This window comes from Manihot esculenta, chromosome 7 (assembly GCF_001659605.2).
Source record: "Manihot esculenta cultivar AM560-2 chromosome 7, M.esculenta_v8, whole genome shotgun sequence".
In the NCBI taxonomy this organism is placed as follows: Eukaryota; Viridiplantae; Streptophyta; class Magnoliopsida; order Malpighiales; family Euphorbiaceae; genus Manihot; species Manihot esculenta.
Window position 1 is genome coordinate 32,469,986 of NC_035167.2, and position 19,814 is coordinate 32,489,799.

Genomic DNA, 19,814 nt, shown 5'->3' on the forward strand with positions numbered 1-19,814 from the left:
TCATATTAAAATTAAAATATTTCAATTAAATTTTAAAATATAAAAAATAAAAGTGTAAAAAATAAAAAAATTATTAAAAAAACCGTTCAAACCGAATCAAATCGAATTAGATCGATTTAGTTCGATTCGATTTCTGATCAAAATCAATTTAATTCGATTTTTATAAATATTAAAATTTTAATTTTCGATTTATTCAGTTCGATTCGATTTTAAATCGAACCGATCAAATTCTCGCCCTACTAATATCGATTCTTGAATTGGTTTTGGTTCTAGAATGGAAATCCAACTCAACTAATGAATTCAAGAAAAACTTAATTCAATCCTCTTGAATTATAGCGTTTGATGTGTAACTTTTTCATGGATATTATTATTATATACAGAATACAAAAAAAGTTCATTCTAATTTTTAAAAAGGATTTTTTTATTAAATTTAAATTTTAAATATAAAATATTTAAAAAATGATGAAGGAAATTAATAAATTTAATCAATACAAATTTAAATTAATTGAATTAGGAGATTCAAATATTGAATAGAATATATATATATATATATATAATATCAATAGAGCTCTGCATAATTTTCCACTGCCAATCGTGCTTCCTAGAAAGTCTGTATTAGGTGGCTGCTCTAAATATTCTTCCACATTCCCCTCTTTCTGCTCCTTTTCCCTTTGTGCGTTTTTTTCCATTTTTGAATGGAGACTTTTGACCATGGCGTCAACAACGTTATTAAGCTCATCATGCTCTTCAGGCTTTATATATATATACATATATGTATGTGTTCTCACAATACTCATTGATTAGTGCCTTCATTTTCATGGAGCCAAAACTATCTAACCAACTCTTATTTGCGGCGGCTCTACTGTTGTCCGTCGTTCTATGCGCATTCTCAGCCAAACAATGCCCCAATTGTGGCTCTAACTCAGTTCCATATCCACTCAGCACACAAACCACCTGCGGAGACCAATCATACAAGATACGATGCAATGCAGGTGTACTCATTTTTAATACGCTGAACAACTCCTATCCGATAATTTCCATCAACGCATTAAATCAACGGTTGGTTATACAACCTACAAATCTATTCCCAAATACCTGCATTTCATCTGATTTTATCCATCAAGGCATCCAGTTGAGCCCTTCCTTGCCGTTCAACATCACCGGCGAGAACACTGTCATGCTGTATAATTGCTCCGATTCGATACTCGATCAGCCGTTGGATTGTTCGGCGAGTAGCTTGTGCCATTTGTATGCTAAGAGAGGAGAGTACTCTCGGTGCAGTGATACGCCGTTGTGTTGTACATTCAAAGCAGGCGGATCAGCTTCTGCCCATAAAATACGGGTCCGAGAAAACGGGTGTAGAGCTTATAGGAGCTTCGTTGGTTTGGATTGGGGTTCACCAGTAGAGAAGTGGCCAAACCCGGGTGTGGAGATCCAATGGGTGCTACCTCAGGAACCAGCGTGTGAATCTCAGGTGGATTGTGATGTGGACTCTACGTGTCAGCCTAAGCCTGCTGATCCGGTAAAGAGGTGCTATTGTAAGGCTGGACTTCAGTGGAATCCAATCCAGGGAATCTGTGTCCAAAGTAAGTTCAAACTGTTGGTGTTGGAAAATAATAAAAAGAAAAAAATTATTATTTAATTTTAAAAAATTACTATTTAATTTATGAAAAATTTATTGGTGAATTCATCTGTCTTTAAAATACATTTAAATATTTTTAAAATTTTGAATATAACATACCAGAAAAATTTATAAAATTATTTTAATACAGAATAATTAATTGATATATTTTTTAAAAATATTTAATATATTTTTTAAAATTAAAAATACTATTATTAATGAATTTTTACATATTATAAAGATTAAAATTAAACACTTAATGAATAAATTAATTATTAGATTTTTAAAAAAATTATAAAAATGTTTTAATATATTTTTTAAAATCAAAGTAATTTCATGAAAATTGACAACAAGAGTTCATTAAAATATTTTAGAAATATAAGACCAAATCATTAATTTTACTACTCCTTCCCTTTTATAATTTTGCCTCATTTTACTTTTTCTCCCACATTAAGAAATATAAAACCAAATCTTTTTAATATATATTGATATAAAATTAACAATTTTAATTAACATTATCAAAAGATTTTAGATTTAAGGGGACTGAAAATGCTTTATAATCAAATAATTAAATATTAATGTGTAAATTTAACTGAAAAAAAAAACAATAAGTTTTAAAGTTTAAAATGTAAAAGATTAAGGCATAACGAAAACTATGTTATTTATATGATTGCAGTAATATGTGGGACTATTAAAATATCATTAGAATCAAAGTTACTAATTTTTGGACAATAGGAATAATCTTCTATATATTATATAATAGCAAATTTCATGAAAAATATACTAATTTACCCATTAATTATATCAATACTTTTGGCAAGGAAATCTTATTTTTTAAAAATAAATCAATAAACTGTTGGAAGATTGAAGATGTCTACAATTGGTTTGGATTTTTTTTTTTTGACATTTTAAAAATATTTAAACAGAAATGAATAATAAAGAATTTCTAATTTTCCGTATTATAGTGGAAATTCATTTGTTAGCCTGTTAATCTATTCTTCGTATGCTATGATTTATTTCTAAAAAAAAAAAATGAATTCTAATAAAATTATGTGTGATTTTATCTTTTTTAAAAATAAAAATTTTAAAAATTAAAAAAATAGAGATAAAATAAATTGAAAAAATAGAGATAAAATAAATTGAATTGAATTCTTTTCAAATCTTTAGTTTTCAAACAAGTGGTAAATGGATCTGGAAATTTTGTGCAGCTGGTGGGTGTCAAAGTCCCGGAGGATGTGGTAGACAAAAGAAGATTCCACTCATAGCAGGTTCTGCCAAAATTTAATTTCACTTTGAAATATTTGGAAGAATTCATTCATTAGAGGCATTGCTTAAAGAAGGTATCGAACCCAAAATACCTGGTGGAATTTTTTGTAGGTTTAGCATCCGGCCTTGGTGCTACGTTCTTGCTGGTGATCTCCATTGGCATTCTACTCCACAGACGCTATAAACACATTAGAGAGGCACAACAACGTCTTGCCAGACACCGTGAAGAAATCTTGAGTGCAGATGGAAGCAAAGCAGCAAAGCACTTTACAAGTAAAGAGATAAAGAAAGCAACAAACAACTTCTCCAAAGATTGTCTCGTAGGCACTGGAGGCTATGGAGACGTTTACAAAGGTTGTCTAGAGGATGGCACTGTTGTGGCTGTGAAGTGTGCTAAGATTGGTAACACTAAAGGCACTGATCAACTCCTTAATGAAGTTCGCATTCTATGCCAAGTCAATCACAAAACCCTTGTTCGTTTACTTGGCTGCTGTGTTGAGCTTGAGCAACCTATCCTAGTTTATGAGTATATTCAAAATGGAACCCTTCTTGATCATTTACAAGGTCTAGGACTTGGCGGTAAAAGCCAGCTCTCGTGGATACATCGTCTGCGAATCGCGAAGGATTCTGCAGAGTGTCTCACTTACCTCCACATCTCTGCTGTTCCTCCGATATATCATCGAGACGTCAAGTCGAGCAACATCCTTCTTGATGACAAGTTCAATGCTAAGATATCAGATTTTGGATTATCAAGGCTAGCTTACAGTGACTTGAGCCACATATCAACCTGTGCACAAGGAACTATCGGGTATCTAGATCCTGAGTACTTCAGGAAATTTCAGTTGACTGATAAGAGTGACGTTTATAGCTTTGGGGTTGTGTTGCTGGAGCTTTTGACTTCTCTTAGAGCAATTGATTTCAGTAGAGGAGAAGATAATGTGAACTTGGCTGCTTATGTTCAGAGGATGACGGAGAACGGGAGGTTGATAGATGTAATTGATCCAATGCTGAGAGAAAGATCAAGCAGTTTGGAACTCGATAGCATGAATGCATTAACACAATTGGCATTGGCTTGTTTGGAGGAAAAGAGAGAGAATAGGCCTTCCATGAAAGAAGTTGCCGAGGATATCGATTACATCTTGAATATAGTATCCACAAATCATGTAGAAAACTAGCTGACGAGAATAGGCCTTCCCATTGTACGCTGATTCAAATAAAACATAGGGTTACGCTTAGTAGAGGTGAATGTAATAAAATGTATTATTAATATGAGATTTATAATTTAGTCTCTAGATATTGCTATTATTAACAAGTCAGTCTCTATATTTTTAGAAATATATTAAAACGTTCTTACCTTTTCTATTCGTCAATAAAATAATCATTCTGTTTATTTCTGCCGTTAAAAATATAGTAAAAAGCCAAATTACCTCCCTTATTTTCCTCCACCTCCTCCTTTTTCGTTGATTCTTCCTCTTCTTCTTTTTTTTATTTTTCTTCTTCTTCTTCTTTTCTCTTTTTATTCTTTTTTTCAAAGAGAAAGAGGAGAATTTTTTTCTTTCTTCTTCATTATCATCACCTTCCTCTTCTCTTTTTTTGTTTTTTCTTCATCTTCTCTTTTATCGTCATTCGTTTTTTTAGGAGAATGAAAAATTATTTCATTAACGACAAAAACAACAAAAATATTTTAATAGATATAAGAAAAAATAAATATATTTTAATAAATTTTTAAAAATATAAAAATTAATTTATTAATAATATTAATATTCAAAAATTAAATAAAAAATTTTATTTAAAAATAAAATTAAATATAAAGACTGATTTATTAATAATAACAATATTTAAAAATTAAAATATAAATCCCCTTTATTAAATGATGCAATAGAATACTAAATCACATTGTACTTCATTACATTTTATAAAGCAACCAGATTTATATTGTGGATTACTGGATTTACATCATATCCGCTAATGGATCTTGAACTAGGATTCATACAACCAATCAAGCTTGCGTTATCCTAATTAAATAGTCCATTAACATTCTAGTGCTGAACTACGATGGGGCTTGAAAAGCTTCCGAAGCATTTGATGCGGCCGTGTACCATCCAACATTCTACAAACGAATCAAAGGAACCTCGGATGAAAATGCAGACAACAAAATATTTACCAAATGACTTCATAATGCATGGCCCCCATTTCCAAAACCAACCATGAGGGCAAAAAAACAAAAAAAACAAAACAAAACAAAAGAGAAGAAAAAATAAGAGAGAGAAAAGAAAGGGCATTCATTCCTGAGATCCCACAAGATCCCTATAAAACCAATCTTACATATAAATAACTTTTATCTTCAGGAGAACAGGAAGGCGGCCTCAAGAAGAGAATGGAAAGTGCAAAACTGATCTCGCCAGAAGATATCAGAGGGCAACTCTATCTATCTAGTTAGACCTGGGTGTTGCCCATTCAACTCGAAGGATTAGATTGTCATAACCATATCCATTAAGCTTGTTGATAGCCCTCTCAGCATCTTCCTTGTTTACAAAGTTGACAAAACCAAAACCCCTGCTGACACCAGTCTTCTGGTCAATAGCAACATAAACTCGACTCACTTGACCAAATGTTCGGAATAGTTCAAGCAAGTCAGGCTCCCTAGTGTCCTCTGATAAATTGGTGACACGAACTGAATTCTCTTCGTTCCTTCGTCGCATATCAGATCCACCAGTTCTTTCTGCACCTGCTCTCATGCTTGGTGGCACATAGGCACCCTTGGTGGCTCCAGCAGCGGCAGCAGCATTATCTGCTGCAGCAGGTTTATCAATGAAGCCTTCAGGCTGTGGAGCAAGATCCTTATAGGGGCATCGTGATGTCCAGTGGTCACCTTTCTTACCACAAGTTCTACACACCATGAGTACAGCTCCACCTTTACCTAACTGAGCCAAGTTATCCCCAGGCAACTTAGTTTCTTCCACTTTAGTACCTGTTGGAATGTCAGTATTAGAACATAAAATAAATTGAAGCAAAAGAACAAGAAAGACCAATATATTGAATAGTAGTTATATAACAATGTGACATAAACTATTATCAATAAAAGATGGCTGTATATCAAGAGATTATCCTCAACAAATGCTTAGCCAATGTATGAATTCTCCAAAAAAGAGAACTTCCAGATGACAAGTTCTATTGAAGGCCAAAATCAAGACCCTAAATATTAAGTAATGTTATATATTTAAGTCGAATAAGTGCAACATTGGCACAACAATAAGATTGCTCTTTTTGATCAGAAGGTCACGTCATTCAAGTTGCGCTGCCTATGATATATGACCCTCGCAGAGGAAGAAACCTCATGCACTGAAGAAATGCTTTTTTTAAGGCAGAACCTCTAGAGGGAAAATGAGGGAAAATCAACAAGTACAATGGCACCTGCTAGATGCACATAGCAAAATTTTTCAAAGCAGCACTTGTTCCATAAATAAACTCAGCCAAGACCTTTCTGCCAATTCCACCAAATATATAAAGACCAGGCTGTTCAATGAGGACCTCTAGGAATTTTAGGATAGAACATTATCTGAGTGTAGTTAGTGGCCTAAAAGTGAAACCAAAATTCTTGTTCACCATTGAATGCCACCAACACAATGCTACTTTTGGTGACTCGCTGACCATTCACATCCAAAGCAGCCAAATGGCAACATGTGAGTGGCTAATTGGCCACCATAACCAAATAAAGCAAGCAAGTCCCAGTAAAAGACTGAACATCTTGTGTATGTGGTTGATGACCTCTAGAGTATATCAAAATTCTTGATAACCATTAAAGGACACCAACAGGCTTCTAATTTTGGTGGCTTCCTGACCATTCACACTGTACAGAATTCATGCAGCAATGTGTGATTGGCTAATTGGCCACCATAACCAAATTAATCATGCAAGACCTAACTAAAATTTTGAGAGATGTAGTTGATGATCTAAAAGTAAAACCACAGTTCTGGTTCACTCTGAAATGCCACCAACAGAGATCCACTTTTGGTGAGCTTACTGACCAGTCGCATAAAATAACCATCTCATGGAAATATGTGATTGGCTAATTGGCCACCATTAGCCCAAAAAAGAAAAACGAAAGTCCTAACACACCAAATTCAAAGAAGACACTGAAATTCAGTACAGAAAGGGGAAAAGGGCAAGAAATTATCATCAACATTCCAAGAGTCCCACAAATTCATTTACAAAGTAGATTACCTAAAAGTGAAACCAAACTTCTAGCTCACCATTAGATGCCACAAAAATGTAAGTTTTGGTCAATTCACATGAAATATGATCCACATGGCTAACATGGGATTGGGAAATTGGATATCATAACCAAATAATAAAGTAAAGCTCTAAACTCGGACAACATAACAAAACTAAACAGTGCTAGAAGAACATGAAAGTAGGAAAAGGAGGGGGAAAATCACCAAACTTTCATTAAATTGACCATAAAAATGCTCAAACCCCAGAGGCCGACATGTTAATGTCCACAAGTAAAATTGCATATTAATAGAAATAGTTGAATGAAAAGCATTCACTTATAAGGCGAGTGTTTTTCATCAAAATTCTCTCGCAAAAACACAGCTGCATTTCATTATGCACAAATACCCCTGTTCCTGATTGGTGGATTCGTAAAGTGTAAAAGTAAAATAATTTAAATTCATTTGGAATCTATTTGACCACTTCTCAATACTATTGATAGAATTCTACTCTTTTTAGCTTTTTAAAGTATTTTGAAAGAAATGAATTCATGCCAAGTGACATGATTTTGCAAATTTCAATCTATTAAAAACCCAAAACATCCCTCCTATAAGGTTTACTTGTTTCTTTGTAACAAGGGAAAAATAAGAACAAGGGCATTCATAACATTCTCAACTATTCCAAATAATAAAATTAAAATGATTTCTATCATTTTAAAATATTATTCTAAACAAGTAAATATTCATAAAGATAATTGAATTGAATTTTTTTTAAAAATAGAATTCAATTGAACTAAAGACAAACTAATTACTCTTCTCATGTATAACTCTAGAAATTCCAATACATTTCTACACAAAATAACCAAATATCCCAAACTTCTTTTTACTAGAACTTCCTAAAAACTGTCAACCAAAGAGAAATCAACATCTAAGCAACCAACTCAATACAGCAAAGATCACTTTCACAATCTATAAATCTAAACCCAAAAAACAAAATATCAATTATCTTATTTGTCCTCGATTTTCCATAAAAGCATCAAACCCGATTATCATTTGCAATTTCGTAAATTCCAAGCCCAAACTAAATGTTTTGCACATCAAATCATATTAAACACCATATGAAACTACTTTCGCTACACATAACTGCGAGAGAGAGAGGGACCTTCCAATGCACGAAAACAGTCAAAGTAAAGACAAATTAAATTAAAACAAACATCAAATATTATATTTAGAAAGGCACCTGGCGCTCTGGGTCTTTCAAGCAGGATCTCTTCGGTGGAAACCATAGTAAGCCTACTTCCAACATCCTCATGGACAGCGTCTCCAAACTTAGCCCAATTTCTGCGCTCCACTGCTTTCTTGCTCAACCTGGCCTTGGCGAGCTTCCGGACACGAGTCGTAGTCGTGATCTTAACCTTATCACCATCGTCGTTGAACTTGTATTCGATTACCTTCTTAATCCCATTCTCATCGGGGCCGATTACTTGTTTGGGCGGCAATAAGAAGTCCAAATCCTCGCCGTCGTCCTCGTCAAGCTCACCCCACCGGAGCTTGGTCTGATTTAGAGCGGATTTGTCGAGAGACATTGTTCGCGCTAAGAGATCTAGGGTTTGAGCGAGCCTGAGTGGTGAGTGTGAATTTATAGTAGTGGCTGCCACAAACTATACCAAGAGGGCCTCACAATCTAGACCCAATACGGGTTTTGTTAATTTGCTGGTTGGGCTAGTCTTGGTTATTATGGGTTGGGCTTGTTCCTCATTTCAGTTATGGGCTGAGCTTCGTTGGTTGTTAGTTGGTTAATTTACTCTTGCATTTAAATAAGGTTCAAACGGGCTAAGATCAGTAAGAATAACAAACAGTAATCAAAAGTTTAAGCCCACTATTAAAAGTCCAGCATAGCTCCCATCAGTTCAGCCCAATTCAAAAAGCATTAGGCCTCACCATACCGCATCTCACCACTCTGCAACCAGCACCATCTACCCCACCATCCAAAACGAGAAAAGAGAAATATAGAGAAAAAACCTGTATAAAAAACGAACATACACATACCCAAAGAACAGCAGAGAGAAAAGATGCAGTACAAGAAACAACAATACAACCTAGATGCAAGACAAAAGGCACAAATTAAATAAAATTAAGGGGAAATTAGTTTTTTGTTTTGAAGTATAATATAATCAAAGGATTTATTTATCTATTTTTAACATCCAATGTTTTTATTTTTGAAATTTGATTTTGTTAAAATTAAAGGTTTTCCGTAAAATATGTTGCTAGTGACAAGAAAAATAACCGAATTATTCTTTTTAAAATTTAACACTTTAATTTCTGAAATTTAATTTTATCAAACTCAAAGGTCTCTCGCGCCATTATTGCTTAATGATATTCCTCTGCCATCCACCATCGTCGCGTTATCGCCTGTCACTCATAGTTCACATTACCTATCACTAGTTGCGCCTTTCACTCGCATTGCTACTCCCACTGGCAATAATGACGAGAGTTTCTTCGAGACTTTGATGAAGGTAGCAAGCGGTAGCGATAAGGCTTCACGGCTTCAATAAATAAATACAGCAAGACGATGAGACTTCGCAACTTCAACTAAGACAGCAAGATGATCAGGAGTGCTTCTTCAAGCGGCAATAATAAGAATAGCAACGATGATGAGGGCTTTTGCGCGACTACGATATAGCTAATGGAGACAGAGAGTGCTGCTTCTCGACGATAAGAATAGCTTCTCTTTCGATGGTGGCAATGATGAGCCGATGATGACTACGAGAGAATGGATGAGAGTGGTCACCTCTAGGAAAGGAGGGGAAAGTGTAAGAGGAGAGAAAGGAAATAAGAGAAAACGAGAATAATAGTATTTTTGAAATTATATTTTACTCTCTTGTTTTTCACTAAACTTAGATAATTGATTTAATAAAATTTTAGATTAAAAAAATTTAAATTTGGAGGAAATTAAAGTTAAAAAATTAAAGTTAAAAAATTAAAGTTTTAAATTTTAAAAAGATAGACATAAATTGATTAATTATATTATATTTTAAAAATAAAAAAAAATATTTTTTTTCTAAAATCAATCAAAACCTTGAAAATTTCAAAATCGAAAAACTAGCCCTCATAAGGAAGAGATCGACCCATGCCAGCTAAGAGTAGCCATGAAGGAGTTGTTGATGAGCAAATCACACCACCTCTAAACTCACCAACCACATAAACTTCAACACTCATTTTAATGATTTGACTGTATTTTTTAAAATAAAACATTATTATTTACTCTTTATAATATAGTAAAATTTACCCATTATTCTTTTAATTTTAAAAAATATATTAAAATATATTTGATATTTTAAAAAGTCCTATTTGTTAATGTTGCCATTAAATATGTTCTATTTAATTCATATAATTTTAAAAAATTTATTAATTAATATATCATATTTTTAAAAAATTTATTAATTAATTTTTTTATATTAAAATATTTAAAAAAATTTTATAATATTTAACGAATAAAACTAATATAAAGGCTAATTAATAGATGATGCCCGCTGGATTACGCTGGATTTCTTTACCCCGGTTTGGGGCCAGGCCCATGACAATGGCCCATTATCTGGAGGCTCTCAAGTCTCCCGCATGAACCCAGTCCGACCCACTCAGCCTCGAGACCGTGCTCCGTCTAAGTTTCTCAACCAGGCCCGCCCAGCCTATACGGCTCATCGATCAGATCCTCTTGGGGCCCAGCTCTGATCCTATCTGCCGGCCCGGCTCAGAACCTAGAAGGAGACCGACCCATCCGTTTGGTGGGTCCCTCAGCATGCGTGTCCGTGGAGAATCAGAAGCCGTTACGCATGTAGCAGGAGTATGATATTCTCGTACGCCCGAATCAGCATGGCAGGGACAGGTGGTCCAATGATAGACAGTTTGTCATACGTCACTGACCGATAAAAGAAAACAGATAAAAGGAGGATTGTCCTCCTCTAGACCTAAGTTTTTTCTAAGTTCACAAAACCCTTGTAAAATCCTATTTTCTGGATCTCAGATCATCAATTGGGGCCGTCTGTGGGAACGAAGGAGATCTTTTCATCGCCGGAGTTCCACTCTTACAACACCCACTGAGATCCACGATGGCTAACCACAACGAAAACAATCTTGTCAACACCCCTAATGACCTGAGCTCTGCTCAGGAGGGACAATAGTTTTCTTTTTCCAGTCCCACAACCCCAAACAACCAAACACCAATTCCCTTCAACCCCTCGCCAAGCTTGGTAGGGAATGTGCCCGCTGCTGCCTTGTGCAATCAAGACCTCCAAACCATCGCCCTTCAGTTACAAAACACAGCCCACTGGCTGGGGCAGATGATGCAACAACGGGGCCTCGATACCCCAATAAATGTGTTGCCGGTGGTAGAAGAGCCCCAGACCAATGAACCTCAGCCTACCTTCAACCATCTCCAAACCGTCAGCCGAGAAACTGGAGACGGGAGGAGAAGAGCCGAAGAAGAGGAAGAGACGAAGGCTCGAGTTCATGGAAGGAGGGCGAGGGAAATGATTGAGAATGATGAGGTTGACAGTTATTCTGCCGGAACAACCAAGCGAACGAGAAGCGAAGCGAAGGAAGAGGAGTACCGCCTGGAGAGGAAACCCAGGCAAGAGGAGGAGAGTGTAGACCGAAAGCTGCAAAAGATGAGAGAGCAGCTCTTGGCCGAGTTGGGAACGAAGGATCAGAATCAAACTCTCCTGCCCACCTCTTCACCCTTCTCGATGTGGGTGCAACAGGAGATCGTTCCCAAAAAATTTATGATGCCGCCTATGGCCGCATATAACGGAGCTGGGAACCCCCGGGAACACGTATTGAACTACAAAACTTTCATGGAATTGCAGACTTTATCAGATGCCTTGATGTGCAAGGTGTTCCCAACGACGCTCTCGGGGCCAACACGGGCATGGTTTAACAGCCTCGAGACCTCAGGGAGGTAGAAGACCGGGATCCCCAAGATCTCCCGGCACCAACATAAACCGAACTGAGACATAGAGACCTCAAGGAGGTAGAAGACCGGAATTTCCAAGATCTCCCGGCACCAACACAAACCGAACTGAGACATAGAGACCTCAGGGAGGTAGAAGACCGGGATCCCCAAGATCTCCCGGCACCAACATAAACCGAACTGAGACATAGAGACCTCAGGGAGGTAGAAGACCGAGATCCCCAAGATCTCCCGGCACCAACATAAACCGAACTGAGACATAGAGACCTCAGGGAGGTAGAAGACCGGGATTCCCAAGATCTCCCGGCACCAACATAAACCGAATTGAGACATAGAGACCTCAGGGAGGTAGAAGACCGGGATCCCCAAGATCTCCCGGCGCCAACATAAACCGAACTGAGACATAGAGACATCAGGGAGGTAGAAGACCGGGATCCCCAAGATCTCCCGGCACCAACACAAACTGAACTGAGACATAGAGACCTCAGGGAGGTAGAAGACAGGGATCCCCAAGATCTCCCGGCACCAACATAAACCGAACTGAGACATCGAGACCTCAGGGAGGTAGAACACCAGGATCCCCAAGATCTCCCAGCGCGGGAAGCCGAGCTAAGAAGACAAAGGCAACAAGAGGCCAAAAGTGCCGACCTGAAAACACGAGCTCAGAAAGCCAAGCAAGAGAAAACCGAGCTCAGAAAGCTCAAAGACAAACTGAAGACAACAAACCTCCTATAAACTAAAAGGAAATCCAATGGCGTGAGCAGATAAGGCCCCAGCTCCAATCCTCATCAGAATAGAACTAAAAAAAAAGAAGGCCAGCCCTGCTCATCACCTTAAAAGGTACATGATCCATTTTACTTTGATTATACAAAGGCTATACGCCTGAGATCATATGCATGAAGTAATGAAAAAAAAATTGAGGACGACTGGTCAACTGTTAAAAACCGAGCTCAGGCTGAGGACCTAATGGGGTCAAAACCCGTAAAGGAGCACAGCTCAGAGTCTTATCCTTATGATAAATCCAGTTCGGAAAAAGCCTGCAGATAAGAATACCCTTGTGAAATTGGAAATTTATTAAGTCAGAAGCCAAGTTTTCGGGTAAGTTTTCAACCCTGATTAGCTTAAAAGCAAGCAGTAAAGGACTGTGTGCCCAATCCCTTATAAATTATGGGGAATAGCTTAAATGTTTTATTCTTAACAAATTAAACAAGTTATGCTTGTAATAGTATGAGTAGCCCGATGAAGTTGAAAAAATAAGCAGAGATAAGAACTGTTCAAGTATGCACAGTAAATGAAAATGAAATTTCATTAAAAGAAAAGTACATTACAGCCTATTCTAATTGTCTACACGAGATGGAGGGAAAACTGTCCTTAAAGGACTTACACGCCTAGGGGCATTATCATCTACCCTAGCATCTGCACTGTCTACACTAACATTATTTACACTGCTGCTCATGGGAGGCCCGACACCCTCCTGCTCAGACCCTCCAGTGCCTACGAAAGGCACGATCTCCTGTCCCTGAGGACCAGCATCTTCATCTTCTAGCTCGGGTTCTGCCCCAGAAGACCCAACTGCGGCACGAGAGGCCCCTTTGGGCAAGGGCCTGTCGTCCTCCCCGTAAAGCACCTCCTCGCCATCAGAGTCTACCTCTACAACTCAGAGTTTAGTTAACGGGGTGGAGGGAGTGTATCTAGCTGTCCTTAATCCCCGGTTGTATCCGGAGACGAACATGCGGAAGCTTTTATTCTATACGGTTGTCTTCATCTCGTCAGAAGCTTTAAACTCTGCAAGTCGCTCCTCGCAGGCCTCAGCTACCTTGGCTTTAAATTCAGAAGAACTCTTGTAATCCTGGAGGAAAGCTTCACAGGCCTGCTCGATCTCTTTTTTCAGCTCGGGGGAATCCTTATACTCCATCAGACGCCTCTCACACTCGAGTTGAATCCTGTCTTCAACGAGTCTAGCATCCTCGAGCAGGGCTGAGCATCTGTGCTCCAAAGTCTTGACCTCATGACGGAGCGCTTGATTATGAAGTTCAGACTCCTCTGCCGCTGAAGCCAGATCTTTGATACGGTTAGAACTCTTACTCAGCTCCTGCTCGAGAACCTCAACCCGAGCTAGTGCTTCCTCCATCTGAATCTTCACTTTGGCAAGATGAGCCTGAGCTCCGTCGAAATCAGCCTTTAGGGTCTCGTACTGACGCCGGACCTCGTCTCTCTGGCTCACAGCCTCGTCCTTTTCACGAAGGGTCTCTACCATGGAGGACAGCTGCTTCAAGACTTCTTCACAGCGGACCTCAGCTGCAGCTGCCCTCTTGTCAGATTCTTTGAGAACCCTCCGGGTGTGAGACAACTCCGCTTTCAGGGACTTGGCATGCTCATGGGCCGCGGCTAGATTACTCCGGGCATCGCTAGTTGCCGACAAGTTCTCCTCGAGACGCGCCTCCTCAATACGATGGTCCACGGAGTCCCTGAGAGCACGATCTCGGGCATCCATCTCCATAAAAATGCCTATTGTCTGGCCAAAGAGAAGAACAAATATAATCAGAAAGAGAACATGGATAGAAATCAATTAAAATAGAAAAGAAATGAGGGCGGAATACCATCAAGAGCAGCTCCCGGGCAGTGTCCCCAAGCCGATCTCTGGACTGAGCCCGAAAAGCCACCTGTTCTCGAGTAGAGCTGGCCAAGAGGACAGAGAGAGCCAGCAGGCGAGGATCTGAAGCCTCCGCAACTCCACCAAACATTCGCTCTCGAATTATCTCCACGACCACGCTCGCAGGTGATTGATGGGTGATGTCCTCTGTGTTAAGAATGTCATTATCAGGGGCAGAGAACAGAGGCACCACCGAGGTCTTCTTCTTCTCGAGCGGAGGCAGAGCTGGGGCGACATGTCCGGAGGCCCGAGGTCACTTTGGAACTGGGGCAGGAGCGTCGGAGAGAGAAGGACGCTTGCTCCCAGCCCCCTTTGCCATGCCCTCCGAGGCAACCAACAACTTCCCCTGAGGGAGAACTTCATCCACCGGCTCAGACTCAGCCCTCTCGATGACAGGAGGGCCCTCAGTAGCAACTTCTTGATCATCCTCGTCCACAAGAATGACCTCCATTCCTCCTTTCGGAGCCCTCTCTTCAGTAACGGAGACCTCCAGCCTCACCTCGGGAACCTCTTCTTCAACGAAGGGGGCCTCAAACCTCACTTCTGGAGCTTCCTCAGAAGGAAAGGCAGGATCCGACCTCGCCGGCCTAGTGTCTTCTGCCAGCTCAGAAATGATCCTGGGAGCTTTTCCGTCCCCTCGTTAGAGGCACGTCGAGGCCGGGGGGCTTGAGAGGACTGATGAGCCGAGCTTAATCTGCTGCGGCGGGAGGGTCGAGATGACCTACTACGTCGGGAGCTTGGCCTAGGAGCTTGTGAGGAGGCCGGAGGAGGAGGAGGTCGGAGAGCCGACCTGGAAGAGATAACTTCGGCCACCCTTTGAGCAGCCTCTCCCACTGATTGCCCAGCCAGGAGGGTGTCTAGAGCGGCGTCCATGCTCTCCCGGGACAGTACAAGATTCTTGGGAGGCTTGATCTGGTCCATTTTCACCTCGGAAGCTGCAAAAACCCAAAACCATAACAAGTCAAAAGCAATCCTCAGCAAAAACAAAAAAATAAAACAAATCAGGTAAATAAAATAAGGTACCCGCGCCCTTAATATCCCGAAGGTTGGACGCGAACAAGCACTTTTCGATGTCATACTTCTTATCCATAGAAGTCAGTCGAAGGAATCTGACCTGGTCGGTAAGGCTCAGCTGGGGCAGGTCATTGCAACCCAGAGAGACATCCTCCCAGGGGAGATCGAGCTCCCAAGCCAACCTCGTGTGCTTCTTCAACTCTACCACCAAAAATGTAACAGCCCGGCCCTTTTTCGCACGGCACTGTTACCGCTCACAGCCCGTGACCTACCTCTGGGCCCAGCCACTATGAGCAGCTCTTAACATCCCTTCACCCTCACGGGTTCCAGGCAGGATTTGTCCCCTTGGGTTCTCGTCAAACGCATCCTTCCCCAAGTGGATTTGGCCCAAATTTCCCTTAGGAAATTAGGTCGCCTCCCCCACTGCTCGAACCCTTGACCGATTGAAAGTATCCCACATCGGAAAGAGGTAAGGAGGGGGGACGCCTTATAAGGGCAAGCCCCAAGAGACCACAGCAGACGCGTTATGAGGGGAAGGACGCTTGCGTGAACCCTCAGAAACAAATCCGTGAGGGGTAAGATGGGCCGAAGGTGCTCTCCCAAAGCGGACAATATCTACTGTTGTGGGCCCAGAGGATGTTACAAAAAATCCCTCTACCCAGCCTTTGATAGAGTCCTTATAGCCCGTGAAGATGGACAACCCTCCCCGAGGGGCAAAGTAGTAAAATTTTTGGCTCGCCTTAACCAGCCTGAAGAAGCTAACGAACAGATGAACCGTGGGTGTGAACCCCCAGCTCAGACACACAGATTCGAAGGAAGACATGAAAAGAATAGAGTTAGGGGTTAGCATTCGAGGGGTAATCTCGAAATACCGAAAGACCTTGTTGAAGAACGGAGAAAAGGGGAAAGACAAACCATACTCCCTCTGCTTGATGAAGAAGACCAGACTGACGTCTCTTTGAGGGTCGACTAGGCCAGGGGGAGAAGGATCAGGGAGAACGATCCTCTCATTCCGGTAAGGAGCCCGGATGTGAAAAAGAGGGGTATCCAGGTATTCCCTGGAGATGAAACTCCTAATGTTGGATGGGGTGATGCTAGACTCTAGGTTGACGACATCGGGGAGGCTAGAACTATCCATGGTAAAAGAAGAGGCGTACCTGAAAAGCGATTAAGGCGGATGAGCAGCGGAAAGCAAAGAAAGCAGTAGAACAGAGAAGAGCAAACGTTCAGAGGAGACTGACAGGAAATGAAATTTGAAACAATGAAAAGCCGAAAAGATGTTTTGAACAGTTTTGTCCTTGGGCGGCGTGGTCATGATAACTCTCGTTATTTACCCCCTCATCAGTCGGGTAATAACTGACGAGGAGGTAAAGGGGAAATTGATGACCGCTGGATTCCGCTGGATTTCTTCACCCCGGTTTGGGGCCAGGCCCATGACAATGACCCATTATCTGGAGGCTCTCAAGTCTCCCGCATGGACCCAGTCCGGCCCACTCAGCCTCGAGACTGTGCTCCGTCTAAGTTTCTCAACCAGGCCCGTCCAGCCTATACGGCTCATCGATCAGATCCTCTTGGGGCCCAGCTCTGATCCTATTTGCCGGCCCGGCTCAGAACCTAGAAGGAGACCGACCCATCCGTCTGGTGGGTCCCTCAGCATGCGTGTCCGTGGAGAATCAGAAGCCGTTACGCATGTAGCAGGAGTATGATATTCTCGTACGCCCGAATCAGCATGGCAGAGACAGGTGGTCCAATGATAGACAGTTTGTCATACGTCACTGGCCGATAAAAGAAAACAGATAAAAGGAGGATTGCCCTCCTCTAAACCTAAATTTTTTATAAGTTCACAAAACTTTTATAAAATCCTATTTTCTGGATCTCAGATCATCAATAAATTTTTTAAAACGTTATGAATGTATTAATATATTTTTTAAAACTGAAAAATCAAAGACCAACTAGTGAATTTTTTTATATTATAGAAATTAAGTAATACTTTTTTTTATTTTTAAAAGAATAAAATAAAAACTTTTAAGGCCTATTTTTCTATAAAGTTATAAATTAATTTAAATCTTTATTTTCAATACAAACGATTGAATGTTTAAAATATTGAGAATTTTGTATTTAAATTTGAAATTAATTTTGAAAGAAGTGTGCTCAATTTGATATCACACGCTATCTTGCATTTTTTATATATAAAAAAAACACTTAAAATATTGATGGGCGAAATAAAAATATTTATTTTCATATTTTGCCCTTGTTTTAAATAAATAGAGAGTATTTTAGATAAATAAAGTATTTTAAAAAGAAATGCAAATGAGCAAGGCTTCGTAGCAGGTGTGAGCAGTATTCGGTTCAAATCGAAAAAATTGATCGAACTGAATTGATTTAAAAATTTAGTTTATTTTTTTATACATTTTGATTCGGTTCGGTTTTTAATTTTAAAAATTTCAGTTATTTCAGTTCGGTTCGATTTTGATCAGAAAAAAATCGAAAAAACCGAACCGAACCGATTAGTGATAATAATATGTTTTTTCAATAATATAGAGAAATTAAATCATATAAAAATTAAAATATTTTAATTAAATTTTAAAATATTAAAAATAAAGTGTAAAAAATAAAAAAATTATTAAAAATCGAAACCGATCAAACCGAACCAAATCGAATCAAATCAAACCGATTCGGTTCGATTCGGTTTCTAACCAAAATCGATTCGGTTTGGTTTTTATAAACACTAAAATTTCGATTTTCAATTTATTCAGTTCGATTCAGTTTTAAACCAAACCGACCGAATGCTCACCCTTACTTCGTAGTACTTTGAATACATACACCAATCAATTTATAAACCATATATTAATTAAAATTATAATAATATTTTATATATAAATGCATAATAACATGGTCAAACATGATTGGTCAGGTTCATGCACTAACTCTGATCTAGCCTACTCATCCGGTTACAGCTAGAAGTGAGCAGTATTCGGTTTAAACAAAAAAAATCGACCAAATACTTATTCCTATTTACAATGGATCCGAACAAATTCTAGTGAACCACTGACAATATGTCTAATCATAAAAAAATCTAAGAATATCTTTTTTAATAAAGAATCAGTTAACAACGAATAAGTCCAAATTTAAAAAAAAAACAAATAATTAAATTATTTTTTATTTTTCTTCTTTAAATATTAAAAAATACATTATTAATTTAAGCCTCAGAGAACCGAATGCTAAAACCCATAGGCTGCATCACTATAAGATAAACCTTTTCTCTGACTCTGTATGGCAAACTGAAGGTAACATCAACTAGTCTTCTAAAAAAATCCTTTTGCAAAGGAAGACTTGGGGACACTTATGAAAAAGCAATGTAGTTGAGGGTGCAAAATCATAAGTCATAATCTGGACCAATTTGGTGAGACATGTCAATTGGTCAAATAAATATATATGATCTTTAGAAATATTGTTGCAAGGTAGAACGCAGTACAGCGAGGATTGAACGAATTCTTCAGTTTTATTTTCCATCGTCACCTCCTACACAGCCATCAAATAAAGATGGCCTATCTTTTTAAGGTAGTTTTTTTTTCCCTCTCTTTATATTAGTAAGCATTTATTTTGTGAAAATAACTTTTATGCGAAATATTTTTTTAAAAAAAGTAATTTATTTTACTATTTAGTTAAAATAAAAAAATATTCATAATATTTTTTTAGGTGATTTGCATGAAAAGGTTGAATCCTTCCTTCATTCATACATTGGTTAATGCGTAATCAGCAACAAGGTCAGAAAGGTCTGTCTTCAAATTCCACGCAAGCCAGCCAACCCATAGATGAATATATGCGTCCTTTTTCAGGACCATTTTTTCCCCCTCTAAATAAATGATTGGTAAAGCAAAACGTTCAAAATTAATTTTTTTTTAAATGGAGAGAGGGATTCGAATTTGAAATTTAAATGCACTTACCATCAGGTTAAGTCTGTGAGTGTAATTCAAAATTAATTTTATAATATAAATTATAATTTTTAATTATCAAATTAAATCAGATTAAACAGCTTAAGCCGTGTTATATTTCTTAAAAATTTTATAAATTATAATT

At 38.6% G+C, this 19,814-nt stretch overlaps 2 protein-coding genes across 2 annotated transcripts; one reads left to right on the forward strand and one right to left on the reverse strand.

Annotated features, from left to right (window-relative positions):
* The first annotated feature begins 583 nt into the window (after nt 1–583).
* Nucleotides 584–4,179, forward strand: LOC110618819 (wall-associated receptor kinase-like 20). The gene is made up of 3 exons (XM_021762074.2): nt 584–1,586; nt 2,830–2,889; nt 2,999–4,179. The coding sequence occupies exons 1-3, from the start codon at nt 773–775 to the stop codon at nt 4,060–4,062; spliced, it is 1,938 nt and encodes a 645-aa protein (XP_021617766.1). The 5' UTR covers nt 584–772; the 3' UTR covers nt 4,063–4,179.
* An 851-nt stretch (nt 4,180–5,030) lies between these two features.
* Nucleotides 5,031–8,721, reverse strand: LOC110619491 (eukaryotic translation initiation factor 3 subunit G). The gene is made up of 2 exons (XM_021762991.2): nt 8,339–8,721; nt 5,031–5,858 (listed from the first exon to the last, which is right to left on the reverse strand). The coding sequence occupies exons 1-2, from the start codon at nt 8,682–8,684 to the stop codon at nt 5,320–5,322; spliced, it is 885 nt and encodes a 294-aa protein (XP_021618683.1). The 5' UTR covers nt 8,685–8,721; the 3' UTR covers nt 5,031–5,319.
* Between the last annotated feature and the right edge of the window lie 11,093 nt (nt 8,722–19,814).

What these genes read in the sequence shown, in the direction of transcription:
- LOC110619491 (XM_021762991.2), bottom strand. Translation starts at nt 8,684, where the DNA reads ATGTCTCTCGACAAATCCGCTCTAAATCAGACCAAGCTCCGGTGGGGT. An exon ending in TGAAAGACCCAGAGCGCCAG is followed by an intron (nt 5,859 to 8,338) that starts GTGCCTTTCTAA and finishes ACATTCCAACAG; the next exon opens with GTACTAAAGTGGAAGAAACT.
- LOC110618819 (XM_021762074.2), top strand. Translation starts at nt 773, where the DNA reads ATGTATGTGTTCTCACAATACTCATTGATTAGTGCCTTCATTTTCATG. An exon ending in CCAGGGAATCTGTGTCCAAA is followed by an intron (nt 1,587 to 2,829) that starts GTAAGTTCAAAC and finishes AATTTTGTGCAG; the next exon opens with CTGGTGGGTGTCAAAGTCCC. An exon ending in GAAGATTCCACTCATAGCAG is followed by an intron (nt 2,890 to 2,998) that starts GTTCTGCCAAAA and finishes AATTTTTTGTAG; the next exon opens with GTTTAGCATCCGGCCTTGGT.